This window comes from Acyrthosiphon pisum, chromosome A2 (genome assembly GCF_005508785.2).
Source record: "Acyrthosiphon pisum isolate AL4f chromosome A2, pea_aphid_22Mar2018_4r6ur, whole genome shotgun sequence".
NCBI classification, from domain to species: Eukaryota; Metazoa; Arthropoda; class Insecta; order Hemiptera; family Aphididae; genus Acyrthosiphon; species Acyrthosiphon pisum.
In genome coordinates, this window is record NC_042495.1 from 76,890,437 (window position 1) to 76,905,999 (window position 15,563).

Consider the following 15,563-nt stretch of genomic DNA (forward strand, 5'->3'; position numbering starts at 1 on the left):
ATATATGTCTAATACATAGACTGATATACCGTCTCCGCTCAGAATCGTTTTTCTTATACAGTGATATTATATCATTGAATTCAAATTTAATACTGTCCATTATACAGTGACCCACTTCTAACCTACTGTACATCAGAGCGATATCCACTTACCCACCTTTTCACTTTTGAGTTTTGACCCCCCAAGGTACCAACTAGATTCACTTTCCTATCAGAAAAGATACTGTTGAAGAAAATTCAAGCACTTAGTTTTTACTATCCTAAAAGGTGATGATAGACACAAAAAAATTAATTTCGTTAACCACGACCCCTCACAAATATTACGTAGCGCCAGTCCTGCCTGCAGTATTAAAAAGGGCCTCCGTTATGCCACTGATAATTAATTAATTAAATATTACTCTTAGTAGACAAGTGAAGCTAGTTTTCGCGATAAAAATATTGGGAGATACCGTAAAATGTAAAACAGAATTAACTACTTTATTATTCCTGATTGAGGATCCTATCTAATTAAAATATTTTTGGCTTAAATGCGAATCGGACACAATATTTTCGGCTTACTTGATTGACTAAAAAATCTATTTTAAATATACTTTCCTGGCTTGGTGACCACACTTATTGATGAATATATTATTCGTGTTTTTCCTGTTCCCACACGACAATTTTAGTTATTACTTATCGCTGATTGAGTTACTGTTTGCCTTTATTAAACGTATAGTGTCGACCATTGTGAATGATATTCTAGTTATGAAATAATAATGTGTAAACTGTTAAGTTGACCGCTGAGGAGTGGTATGATGTTAAATGCTTAACCATATAAATTATGCAAAATTGTGATATATAATATTATATTGTCACAATATTCTTGAAATTCCATATTACTCTGCTGGCATTATTTACTGAAAAGACGTCTATCAGTTAATATGTAACAAAGAAAAATTTACTTTCATTTATATTCATTTATGTAAATAAAAAATTCATACAATGCTGTACCAGGGAAAAACTCTTTATTCCTTAGTGGATAATAAATAAAATCACCACTCTTACACCTATATGACTATCATCTTGCAGTTTGTGCAAGACCGTATCCAGAAATATTTTACGAATGGGGGGGGGACCCTCTGGACCACACTCAGATACAGCCTTGAGAATGTGCGTCAGCCTTATTATTCAGTTTTATTTAATGATACCGCCTTGAGGAATAGTGAAATCCTCAATGATACGAGGGTCGAGGATACCTTTTCTATAACACTGGATCAAAACCTTATTAACTCATATGACAAAATGTCATACTATCGCACAAACTTTGTGATATATAATTTATAATAATATGATTTAATCAAATATTTATTATCATTTAACATATTTGTCCTCAAATTATGAACACTAAAAATATATAATATGTATTATCAAACATGTAATATTAAATTTATGTTTCAAGCTTTAAAATTTAAAAAAAAGTATGATATGAAAGAACTTGATAGGAAACAAATAAAAAATACAAAATTAGTAATAGTTGTATTTATAGGTTATACAAAAATACATCATATTATTTTTTAATATATTCCATAATTTAACTTAAATGTATTTCAAAATGATTCTAAATTTTGTTTTTAATTTAGTTGTTTAATGAACACTCAAAATAAATAACTCTTAACAATTTTAATTCTATGTATTTTTTGTAAGTAGAGACAGACAATTAATATTAACCAAAAATATAAAATCTGTTCAGTATTAATCTACATTAAAATTATAATTAGTTAACATGATACCAAAAAAAAACTTTCAATTAAAATTTATTCCAGCAAATCAAACTTTAAGAGATAAAATTAATTAAATTGAGGATACAATTGTTTTTTGAAAAACTATACACATTCATGCTTAAAAAATTGTTTCTTTTATAATCATTAGTTACCGTAACTGATTTATTGACAACACATAAATGACATTTAACATAATATAATGATAAAATGTCTTACATAGTATCATGAATTCCTAAACGAAAGATGTCATGGGCACAATAGAAAGTACTACCTACTGATTTTAATACAAACACTTGATTAAATGGATGAGGTGGATCTTCATCACACTGGAATATAAATTATCAATTAAATATAAGTTTTATTAATAAATAAATAAATGTATAAATAAATAAATCATTTTTACCTGTAAACGACCTAAGACATTGATTAATATACCACCATCAAACATTGGCTGTGAGTCCACAGATGTTACAACTCTATTGATTTTTTGGAAAGTTAGACTCTAAAAAAAAAATGATATACATATTTAAAAATACTAAAAACAAACTTATCATCTATAATAAAATGATAAATAATTTATATTTTTTAAATTTTACTAATTTATAAATTGAAGCCAAAATAAATATAGTGAGTTTCAGTGAAAATCTGTTTTTGAATTTCCAACAATTTAGTATCAATCAGCATTAACATAATGACAAATTATAAGCTTGATATTTAACCTTCATCAAATGTTTACATTAAAATAGGTAATTAAATTATCTTTCTTAACTTGAGTTTTGATTTAAATATTTGGTACTAATGAAATTAATTTCTTTCTATTCCAAACATTTGATTATGTTTCAGTTGAAAACGTTTGGTGTCTGTCACAAGATTTCTAGGGTTGTAGCGCTTTGCAGTTATAATCACATACCTCATGTTAGCTCTGATAACTATATTTTAGTCAACGGACGTGGAGGATCACTACCGCTATAGACTATTGTGGCTACTCGCCATAATTGACATAGACGAACCTGACAGACCTATAGCCGCATGTTGTCTATGATCCACAAGCACCACAATGGCTGTTTCACCTCCTACAACTCGCACTAAACCACTGCCTGATTGATGGTCTACCCACCAAAGCTACACGGAAGTCTCCCCACGATGACTTAGGTTGTGACCGCAATAGTTTTTCCCCCTCCCAATCAATTTCCCAATCATAGTTAGTCACTGGTAGGACATGATTCAGACTAGTGGCGTGTTGAACTCATTTATGGTGAGGAGCAAAAATGTATATAGAATACACACCCACCCACTCTCTTGATGTTCATAACGGCATTTCCAACTCGGAAAAAATGTTTAAATTAAACATTTACGAAATATGCGTACATTTGTAACAATTTTTACAGTCGGATATAATATTTCTACGATATATCTAGGTGATTAAGCATTTTGTGGCAGGGGGACCACCCAACAACCAACAATTTTGAAGGAACAATTATTGCTCCATAATAATTCCTTTGACGCGCTACTGATTCAGACACAATAGCTAACCGCACCCAATCGATATTTGTGGGATGAGGCAAAATATGATAAGACAATCAAACCAGTGCCGGAATTTTTTACTCACCACAAATACCATGAGACATGGAAATTCCAGGCTAACAGTGGGATGTCCAGTAGTCAATCAACCTGTTCTATGGACCCGTAGTTCCATGCCATTAATATCCCATGAGTCGGTGGCCTACATTTAAAATAAGTCAGTCTAGCTAGGCCGCTTTTCCGTGAATTTTAATGCCTTGAGTTGTGTTCATGTAAGGGGGCCTTCCCACAGGTCAAGGAGCAAATATTAGAATTATTTTCAGTATGGGCTAATTTATCACTAGTCGAGCATAGCACTGATATAGCCATAATAAGAAATTTTTTATGAAGCCAAGTAGTTATAATTATAACATAAACAATAGAAATAGAAACTACACAATTTTATTTTATTAATATAAATTTGTTAAGTAAAATTAATTTTAGATTCTAAGCGGGGCAATGAAGCTAGTGGTTTTTCAATAATGTTTATATTTTTTTTTTATTATGTAAACAAAATTTTTACCAGAAGGAGTGCTTCAAATTCAACAATTGTATATATTCTTATCTTTTAGAAAATTGGACGAAGATGGTACCTTAGAGGTCATTTTTCGATGTTCTCATTAGTTTTTAACACCATGTGAAAAACCACCACCAAAATACCCTATTGCTAAGCTATTTTTTTTTTCTAACACTCCTTATCATCATAGAAACGAATAAAATTTTAAAATAACAGCTAAAAATATAAAAATTAATCAATTTATATTTGTTCAATTTACTATTGAACATAAACATAATTTATGAATCTAGTTTCAAATTATATAATATTATTTATTAAACATGCTAATTTCTATATATAAATATATATATTGCTACATATAATTACTAATTGTTATACTGATGCTTTGCTCAGAATCAATTTTTATTGAATGCAATCATTGCAACATTGCAATGAAATCGAACACTGTAATAATACACTATCCTGTCTGATGACCGAAGGGATGATGGACAAACTTCTAACACCGCTGATATACTCCACCCCGTTGCATTTCTCGCTTGTTATATATATATATTTTTTTTTTTAAATATTGTAAATTTCATCTATAATTATTAATGTTTTACTACAATGATCATCATCAAGCAAGTCCTAACAATCTGACATTTCCTTGTTAATTCCTCAAAAATGTTTTTAATCAACCTAGTGTTGAAAAATTCTAGTGAACTGTCTAAATACAACAGTGAACAGAAATCAATTTCTAAAATATAGACCAAACATCGATGAACGTAATCATAACTCTTAAGCATTGATGGTTATCACATATCAGCAAGTATACAATTTAAATTTAAATATTCATAATTCATACAGATTAGACTATCTAAAAACAATGACCTTAGGTATGTCAACAAAATATGTACGGCCCACGGGGTATGGTCATGTAATAATGTAATGTAGCATATACATTAAGCAATACAATGTTTTAATTGACCCAGTAATTTCACTAGAGGGCCTTCCCCCTATACTGCCCAGGTACCAAGATTTATTATAATTTGTCATGTAACTATAGTGCTGACTACTGAGTGTCTTTTGAGCCTTCATGTTTAGTCATAATATATTACATACACAATATATGCAGAGGTGTATTTCTTAAAAGATAAAAATTTGGTTGATTTCACTCACATTTAATTTTTCCATTATTTTAACTGTACCCTGTAGCTGAACACCTTCAAACGTCATAAAAGACGTTTCTGGCTGTAACAAAAACAAACATATTTGCGCTGTGAATAATTAAGCTTCGAACGCTGTGAGAACAAACAATCAATCGTATTATACTCTAATAGTATTTAGTAATTAATAATAAGTTAGTAAATAATAAGTAGTAAGTAGACATCACACCACGTTAGAAAAAAGACTCACGTTATACATGGCGGCTAGCGAAGGCCTCTGGGACGGGTCGTCAAATAGCACGTAATATTGTTGTACGAACCCCTTTCCAATAGCTTCGTAAGCTGGATTCAAAGACATATTGTGAGCTTATTTGAACGGCAATAGTTATTCTCGAGCCCGACAAGAAACAATTCATTCGCAAGTTCACCGTGAGCCGTGAGACGACGTGAGAAGCGAGTACAAGCACAGGCCACAGAATACAGATAGACGTTAATTTTTTTCTAATACCAGGGTCGTGGTTAACAACATGTCGTGTGATAACTGATAAGTAAAAACGGTATGCGTAAAAAGCGGGAAGATTTGATTCTCCTTTTCTTATTTTCATCTTATTACAACTTATTATTGTTATTTGTTTATTTGTTTATTTGTTTCCATACACATTACCTAACCTTTATACTTATGAATTACAACCAGTTAAAAACGATGTTGCAAAAATTAATTGTCGGAAATCATTAGTATTTATACTTTATAGTATATCCTTACAAAGTTCACGATTTTCGCTGTTTTACGTACACGCACAACATAGTTTACCGAGCTAAAACGAAAAAAAATTGAAAAATTCGCGTGGATACTGAACTAGATTTGTTCCCAATAAATTATTATAATTATATGTAAGTACAGAGGCGTAGCCATGGAAGGGGGCCGAGGGGGCTGCCAGCCCCCCCCCCCCCAAATAAAATGTTAAGAAAATTTAAAAATTATTTTAATGGTCTATGATAGTCGCTTAAAAAGTCTTAAATTGTATTTACTACATTTAAAAATGTACTATTTATAAGTATTAACATTTTTCAGATATCTATCTTTGCTAGTGTGTATTTAATGTGTAAAATTGTAAAAGTTGATCAGCCCCCCCCCCAATCCAAAAAAAAAAATCCTGGCTACACCACTGTGTAAGTTCATCATTTATAAATTATGATATATTATATTTTGAAAGTGTACATTGGGGGAGGAGGATTAAATTTAATAAGCAAACTAAGAACATTACCTGTGTCCTTACTCCTTACGTTTGCTATTTTATGATATTTAAATTTTTATACAATTTATAGGCATTTTTAAATTGTAATGATTTACACGCTTATGGCTTATAACTTTCATAAAATAAAAACATCATAAAATAATCAACGTAGGGATAACTTAACGTCTTAACTTAATATTTTATGATATATGAATTCACTCTAATATTAAAAATTTAAAAATAATAACACAGGGTTGGTTCTGCCAGGCACCAGGGCATAGATACTGTGTGATGTGGCCAAATCCGGTGACTGTGACTTTGAAGACACAGACTTCTATAATATATTGCATGATGTAGATAATACCATTGGGTATAGTTTAAACTTTATATTCAATGGTAATATCAATGACATATTATAACAATATTGACCAGGAATGACACAAAATATGTGAAACTTACGTGGAGTATCGTGGTACGGGGTTACCCATAGGCACAAAAAGAGGGCGAGCTTTAGGGGCTAAGCCCCCCAAAAAATGTCCATAGCCCTCTCAAACATTTCCAACATGTTGTTTTGAGCTTATTTAATATTATCAAAGTAAGGCTCTATTAGCCCCATTAGCCCCCCAAATCTCAAACGCTATTTGCGCTTATCCCTCAAAATGTTTGTCCATACTATTATACGCTTGACTAAACTTTAAATACTTATAACTCATAAACTACTCGTCCTAAATTCGATTTTTATGTATCAAAATACCTACTAAGAAAAATATTCTGCTTTGTAATATGAAATTAAAACTCTGTTGTTATTCAAAAAAGTAAAAAAACTTAAAAAAAATATAAGGGTATAAAATATTTAATAACTTGAAACTATGTAAAAAAATATTTTCAAAAATATTAATATTTTTTGAAACAATGAGTGTTTCATGATAAAAGAATCACCTTATTGTATAACTTGGATACTTTCGGATTTCATTGATTAAACTAAATACTTTCTTCTTATGAAGTAGGTAGGTACAAAGTTACTCCACTTCTTCATTTCAAATTAAATTGATATTGATAATCCGCGGTGGCCGGTGGGTAGCAACTATAATATTCTTTAAATTAATATTATGTAAATTAAAGAATATTCTTATATATTCTTATATTCTATTTTTTTTTTTTAGATTCTGAGTGGAACGATGAATGTATTGGTTTTACAATGATGTGTGTTTTTATTTTGTTTTTTTATTTATTTTTTAATTTTTAATTTTTTTTTGTGTCTGTCATCACTCATCGCCTTTTAGGACAGTAAAAGTGATTGGATTTTCTTCAACAGTACCTTTTCTGATAGGAAAGTGAATCTAGTTGGTACTTTGGGGGGTCAAAATATAGGGTAAAATGTTTCCAATAGTTTTCAAAAGCACCGTGAAAAACAAAAGAAAAATTAAGGAAAACAGGAATTTTTACGCAAAATCTGTTTTCGAGAAAATTGATTTTGGTTTTTGGTTTAACTTTAAAACGAATGACTGTAGATACATGAAATTTTCACTGGTTGTTTATATTTCCATTTTCTATACATGATACAATTTTCAAAGTATTTTGATTTGTTTTGAGCTGTTTACGGATATTTTCCGTTTCCAATTTAATTAGTTTTTTTTTCTATGAATGTCAATAAAACTTTATTTGTTGAGTAAAAATACTTGAAAATTTAATACAAGGCTCCAACTATAATATTGTTACAATGACATACTATCTTAAATCGTGGCTGGACCTGGTGGTGGGGACAAAGTTCGTGCCGGCCAAACGAAACGACTTATTATTTATGTTACTTGCCGCTACGGAGCCCTTCATGTTCGAGTCCGCTTTTTTTTTTTAGTCGGCGATTCGATAGTGAAAAACGCGTGACACGCGCAAAAATGATGTGACACTTCGATTCGTATGAGAATTTTGCAAAAAATACAACTAGATAATTTATTTTAACATTTAAGATAATGTTCTAATAATAATTAGTATAATCCCAAATTTTGAAGATACAAAATAAATCTTCATTGGGCAATCACACTGAGCAGGGGCGGACTGGCCAAGTGTGCTAGTGTGCCGTAGCACGCTGGGCGGCTTATATGTGTGGGCTGGGCCGCCGGGGCATTTGAAATTTTGAACATTTGACGATATTACTTACAAATTTATTTTTAAATACGAAATCATTTAAAGAACACTGCTATTGGTTGGTACAACGCTTAAATAAGTTAATAGTCGAATCATAAGTTTATAATTATAATAATTGTATGAGCATTTGTAATTTTATAATAGCATGTATACTTCCTTAAGCAATAATTTTAAAAATCAGTTTTATCCAGAAAAATGTTCAAACCCTTTATCTGATTTGGTTGGTACATTGACCGCCAGAAAGTTATTGCTAAACTACAATTATTGAACCATTTGCATATATTTATGAAAATATTGTAGATTTGTTGAAAAGAGAACAGATAAAATTTATAGAAAGCTTATATTAAAAGTAATGACTATAATAACGCGACGATTCTGAAACTGATGAAGATGATTTTGGTTTAATAAGAGTATGAATTGTGACAATGAAATAAATGATAAAAAAAACAATAGTAAACAAACATCAAAAATATCAAAAGGATTATTCATTTATGATTCTTATAAAATGTATAACATTCTAACCTATTGGCTATTGTCTATTTATAATTTATACCCGAAAAAGTAGGTATTCAAAAAGAAGCTGTTATAAAGGGGTTTGGGCCGTTTAGTTTTTTAGAATACTGGGCTGTTTACCTCCCAGTCCGCCCTTGACGCAGAGTACGCCTATACTAGTTACCTCATCCATTTCAGAAACACCCTGTATATATAGTTAGGTAGCCTAGGTTTCACTGGAAGAGTCAATGTTTTTTATTTTCATAATTCATATTATTTTGGGGCTTACATTTTTTTTATACTAAAATTAAATATTTATTGCCATGGACAATCTGTTAACTGGTTGACGTAGAACTGTAGAAGCAGTGGCGTGCCGAACAGTCATTTTTTGAGGCAATTGCCTCAAGGGAAATTTGGGTGGGTGGGTGGGTGTGTTAGTGTAGATGTGCAACTTATACCTAAAAAAACTTAATAATATTTATTATTTTGAATAATAAAAAAAAATAGTGAAAAAACTGTTGGTGGTGGGGAGGGGGATCAAATTGTATAGTTTGCCTCAGGTCTGCTTGTCAGTTCGGCACGCCACTGTGTAGAAGCATTCATATATGTTTACTCCCAAAAGCGGGATGTATAAAATACGCGAGCCCGAACAGTCCAAAGGTCGTCTTTGTTTCACCACGGCACCACGCCAAGGTGGTAAAATATACACTGAGAAATACGTAGGTACTTTTTTGCATATACTATACGCCGGGCAACACCTTAGGTTTGCGTGATGTATTTCCAACAATATAAATTATTCTGATATTATTAATCTTTATATTTTATATACATTATACAACTTATATATTTTATTAGTATATATATTAATTATTAAATATGACGTACACCTATTTTAGTGTAGTTTATATCCTAGATATCTATAGAGCAGTGGTCTCAAACATACGGTCCGCAATAAAAATACATTTTGAACAAAAATATAAAAAGAATTGTTAAAATTGTTAATTTTTTTTACGCATCATAAATACATAAAATATTATCTAACTGTCATGTTTTATGGTTACTTGTAAGTAAACTTGTAAGTAAATTCATAATATATTAAGACACATTTAAATAAATGGATTTTGTATGTATCTTTGCCTTCATTTTGTCTTTAGTTTTTAGTGTATAAGTATAAAAATGACACTTAAAATTTGGCCCGCGAATTTTTTTTGAAAAAATAAATGGCCCGTAGGTAATTTGAGTTTGAGATCACTGCTATAGAGTATAGGTATTGAAATTATATATTTTATTATATAATTATTATTTTTGATTATAATATAATATAATAATACACTTTAATATAAATTGGTTGTTATCAAGACTCACAGTCATACAAGTATACAACGTACTCTTTTCTAGTTTTCTGGAAGTTTTCAAAACGAATTATGCTTAAAAAATTGCACAGTTGTCAGTTGTCCATAGCAGCTACTAGATCAACCCGCGTGACATAAATAAATAAGAATTATTCATGTTTTTGTAAAAAGTTTTTTCGAAAAACATTATGCAATATATTTAACGATGAATCGTTATACATTTTATATAGGTAGCTCATAAGATTAACCATTCATAGTTCATATACATTTGCGGATGTATACACTTCATAAATCTTTTTTTATTGAAATCGTGTAAATAATTTAATTAAACAATCGGGTATCACTGCAGCCAGCATTTTAAAAAAAACATAAAATAAAATATAAAATTATTGTTCGAGTAGAAGCTGTAAATGGCCGTTTATTCTAATTTATAATCCAATTAATGTAATAAATATTAAATTCATCATTGAGATAAATTTTTATATTCAAAGGTCAATTGGGAATAAATGTAAATGAAATTATGAATAATTAAAAACACTTTGTGAAAGGAACACGATTACTGTAAAGTGTAAATATTAAAGTTTTAATTATTATTAACAAATAAATACTAATGGATATTTTAATAGCTTTCAAATATTAACATTAAGTGTAAATAGTTTTCGATCGAATTAAATGTAGGTAGATTAGGCTGACCTTCTATAAAATGATTGTTTATAAAAAAAATCCTAACAATTTAATGCAAGGATTCTCATAAATTGATCTTACAGCAGCCTAAAAATACCAAAAATACATATTTTGTTCAACATTTATGCACTTCGCAACTATCAAATTAAAATTTTGACAAAATATTATTTACTAAATAGGTACTAAATAGGTACCTACAATGAAACTAAAAATAAATATAAGATTACATACTGAGTCCCTATAATATAATATATATGAAAATCGAAATTTTATTATGAATACTTATCGTTTACACAGACACAGACACCAAAAAAAAAAAATAATTTAAAAAAGGTGAGTAAGTGCCAAATGGATGTCGCTCTGCTCTACAGTATACCTAACCTAACCTATAGGTTACAAGTGGGTCACTGACCACTGTATAATGGATGGTATTACATTTGAATTCAATGATATAATACCATTGTATAAGAAAAACGATTCTGAATGAGGACTATCTCTATCTGTCAGTCTATGATATTACTTACAAGTATATATAGGTAGGTATGATGATATTATTGTGAATAAAGTAATTTATAGGTATATAACCTATTTACGTGGAACCTTGTTTTAAATTTCCAATCCTTAGCTATAAAAGTTTAACATTTTATACATTTTTAACTACAAAATCATTTTTAAATTTTAAATTTAATTTATTTTGTCAAAATTTGAACTTTAAAAACTGTTGAAAAAATGTTTGCTTATTATGTCTTTTTAATATTTTTCACACTTATTGAAATTTATAGAAAAAAAACCTAAATATACATTGGAAACTGAAAACGTCCGTAAGCAGCTCAAAACAAGTCAAAATATTTTGAAAATCAAGTATAATATATAGGCATTAATAAAATAAACATATGTGGCGAAAAGTACAAGTATATCTACGGTTATTGGCTTTTGAATTACAAACATTCTGAAAAATTTAATTTGAAATTCAGATAGGTAGACATTTTTTTTTGATAAAGATAGACAATTATAAAAGGAATCTTGAATTACATTTTCAAATCTTAGATTGGAAAAGAAAATTGTTCATGAATAATATCTGCAGACTTATAATAATTTGCACTATATTTGGGTTATATTTTCTGCAGCTGTAGTCTGTGGACGACAATATTTGAATTGTTTTTTGTACTGGTTTTTATTTTAACAAAAAAATACATTTACTATTATGGCCACTACTGCCTACTAGACAGCGAACTCCCACTATGAATTGAAGGATCAAGCATCGATACCTACCATTATATGGTATTTTATATGGTAAATAAGATTAATTATGATTTATCTTGTATTGTATTTTAATATTTCTAAACATGTTGTTTTTAAAAAATAAAAAATATTGTATATAAATCATTTTACATGACGTGCTATTTTATTTTACCATTAAAAACAATGTTATTCCCACTATTATAAAGATAATATAATATAATATAATCGTTCTTTATAATCGTGGTTATTCTTAAATCCTAATACAGTAATACATTTTGTATAATGAATGACATTTTTTCCCCCGATAAAATGGCAGCCGTCCACCATATAGGAATACCTTATCAGCTAGTTAGTATCCAATCAGTGCATGGTATATTATTCTGTATTCATTCTTCTATAGTTCTATTATCTATGACCTATGGTGATATTAAATCTTAGACCTTAGTTGATAACATATTTTTCAGTTACTCAAGTTCAATAATAAAACTATAAAATTAAACTTTATACTTGTATTAGTGACTTGTATAGTCTACACAGTATTATACTACATTACTACTACTGTTCTCGTTTAAAAATGTTCATATTTTGAATTTTTTTTGAAGCGGTTTATGTATTATATTGTAAATTGTTGTTCTCCAACTGAAATTGAGTTTTGTGTAACTACAAATTTAAGTTATGTCTCGTTCTAAATCTAATACAACTTTCATAATTTTTAAAGCTTATTCAGAAGAAAATGAGCCAATAGATCCATACATAACTATTTTAAAAAATCAGGGATATAAAACTCAGTTAGTCCCCACTTTAGAATTTGAATATCATAACTTTGATGCGCTTAATCAGAAACTACAAAAGCCACAAGATTATTCTGGTTAGTATAATTTGTCATTATTATTTTAATTTATAATGATTGTAAACTATTTTAGTATTTATACCCACACTAATTTCTATATTTTATCAGGTAAATCAAGACTAATTAATTGAAATTAACTTCACAATTATTTTTGCAAACATTTAAAAGTACATTTGTTTTGAAAAAGTACCTATACAATTATTTACCGTATTAATTCGCTATTAATATTTCTTTATTTGTGTTTCATTTAGGTATGGTAATAACTAGTCCAAGATGTGCAAGAGGAATCATCCAGAGTTTGGCCGGTAGTAAGCTAGATGAAAATTGGAAAAAAAAACCTATATTTGTTGTAGGAGAATCAACAGCTCGGCTAATAAACAAAGAACTCGGTCTTGAGCCAATTGGGGCTGATAGTGGCAATGCTACGGCTTTAATACCTACTATTTTAAAATGTACTGTATTAGAAAAAAAACAAATACCTTCATTAAAAGTATTTTTGTTTTATTAATTCATATTTTTAATTTTTAGATGAATTAAGTAAACCATTATTAGCTCCATGTGGAAATCTAAACATTAATATACTATCGAATAGTATAAAATCTGTTAAATTTGAGAATATAGAAGTTTACCGAACTATACCACATAATAATTTAAAGACAAATTTAAATTTGGTGTTGAATCAAATTAAAGACCAAATAGGTGTTATTTTTTTTAGTCCTTCTGGTTTTCGTGCAATATTAGATTTGATGCCAAAAAAATTATTTAGTCAATTACATGTAAGTATAAGAGTAAAGGCTAGAATAAAGGATTTGAACACAAGATACAATAAATTAATTTATCTCATTATACACATTTTGTTGTCCATGTTGTTAGATAAATATCACATTTTAGTTATTTTAATTATACGGATTATTAATAACATGATGGTATCATTAAAGTAAATAAAGTAATATTAAAACGAGAATAAATACTTTTGTGAAACTCCTCTAAGTTTAAAATGTGTTTGTTGCTTGTGTTAATGATTACTGAGGTTTGAAAGTATTACTTGTATTATTTTTATTAATTTATGAAATTTAAAAACACATTAGTGTTGAATATTTTGTTGTAACCAATGGTATAATAACCCGCTCATATAACTGAACCAAAAAAAACAGATGGCTTTGATTTTTGCAATCTTTCCATTTATATTTTTTTCTCGATATAATTCCCATCTTACATAATTTTATAAGTGTCTCAAGCCAAAATAGCCTCATTTTAAAGTGAAAAGGATGAGATAGGCTAAATAATCATGGTATCTATCTCAGTGACGTCATTTTATATTTTTTAGAGGGGTTAAACAAATTAAATTACAATATAAAATATGAAAACCACCGTTTTGATTTAAATTTGTGATTTCTGTGTGACAACAATGTAGTTCAGCAATTATATAATATAAAAAAATTGTGTTTAATCAATGCTTAATTTATTTATGCTTATAAATATTAATTTTACGTTTTACAGATTTTTGCTATTGGTCCTACCACAGGTGCTGCTATTAAGGAAGCTGGTTATATTTTAACTGGGGCATGTGAAAAACCAAAACCAGAGTCTTTGTTAGAGATGATACAGTCATTTATTAAATAATACTATACTGATATCTGATTTATCAAAATTAATATATAATACAAATTTACAAAATAATAAATATATCCTATATAACATAGAAAATATTATATTTTAGTTACTGACAAATGATTTTATGTTCATCCCAATTGATTACTTGGCATTTCCTGAAAATATAACAGTAATTTATTTTAAAATTTAAGTTTATTATAATTTTTTTTTTTGTTTATTACCGGCTGCAATACCATTGTCTTTTGCATTTGGAGCACCTATTTTTTGCTGGTTGTCTACAATGAGCGCAGATATTTTCTTTAGCCTCAAAATGATCAATATTTTCATATGTTTCACTCAATCTAAAAAAAAAAAACAAGGAAGTCGCTCTGCTATATAAGTATTGAGTCACTATAATAGATGTGTTAAATTTGATTTCAATGATAAATCATCTTGTCTACAAATTAATTCTACAAATTTTGTCTAAATTTTAAATTCATAAGTTCATAAAAAATTAACTAGAATCAATTTTATATAAGAAACATCCCCGGAGATTAAACTCTGTGTCTCTGTGCATTTTTCAGGAAAAAAAAATAAAAACAACTAAAACAATCATATCTCTACTAAGAATCTAAAATAGAAAAGAAATATAGGTACTAACAATATTATTCTATAATCATACTATTTAAAAAAAAAAAAAATGTATTATTAGTTATAACCAGGGGCATGCTTACGTGTGGTTGGATGAGAGTGTCAGACTACCCCCCCCCCCCCCCCCCCCCATTGGATTCTTTTTGTCATATAAATGGATGATAAAGCAATAAAAGTGTACTTACCGCTATTTAACATGGTCTGAGACTCTGAGAAACGTCAAAAATACATATCTCCCCCTCTATCAAAAAAGCTTAGCATGTTGCATGCCACTGGTTATTACATTCCATAAATTAGAATAAATTGTATGATACTTACGATTTACCTACATCGTATGA

The 15,563-nt window shown here is 28.9% G+C and overlaps 2 protein-coding genes across 2 annotated transcripts; one reads left to right on the forward strand and one right to left on the reverse strand.

The window, feature by feature from the left end:
- Window positions 1–1,502: 1,502 nt before the first annotated feature.
- Window positions 1,503–5,462, reverse strand: LOC100165067 (nuclear transport factor 2-like). The gene is given in 4 exon segments (NM_001162730.2): window positions 1,503–2,085; window positions 2,163–2,261; window positions 4,995–5,066; window positions 5,232–5,462. Coding segments are annotated over 4 exon segments (393 nt in total). The 5' UTR covers window positions 5,340–5,462; the 3' UTR covers window positions 1,503–1,971.
- Window positions 5,463–12,578: 7,116 nt separating this feature from the next.
- On the forward strand, window positions 12,579–14,780 carry LOC100572983 (uroporphyrinogen-III synthase). Its single transcript, XM_003242143.4, has 4 exons — window positions 12,579–12,999; window positions 13,233–13,433; window positions 13,510–13,757; window positions 14,482–14,780. The coding sequence occupies exons 1-4, from the start codon at window positions 12,807–12,809 to the stop codon at window positions 14,602–14,604; spliced, it is 765 nt and encodes a 254-aa protein (XP_003242191.1). The 5' UTR covers window positions 12,579–12,806; the 3' UTR covers window positions 14,605–14,780.
- The last annotated feature ends 783 nt before the right edge of the window (window positions 14,781–15,563 follow it).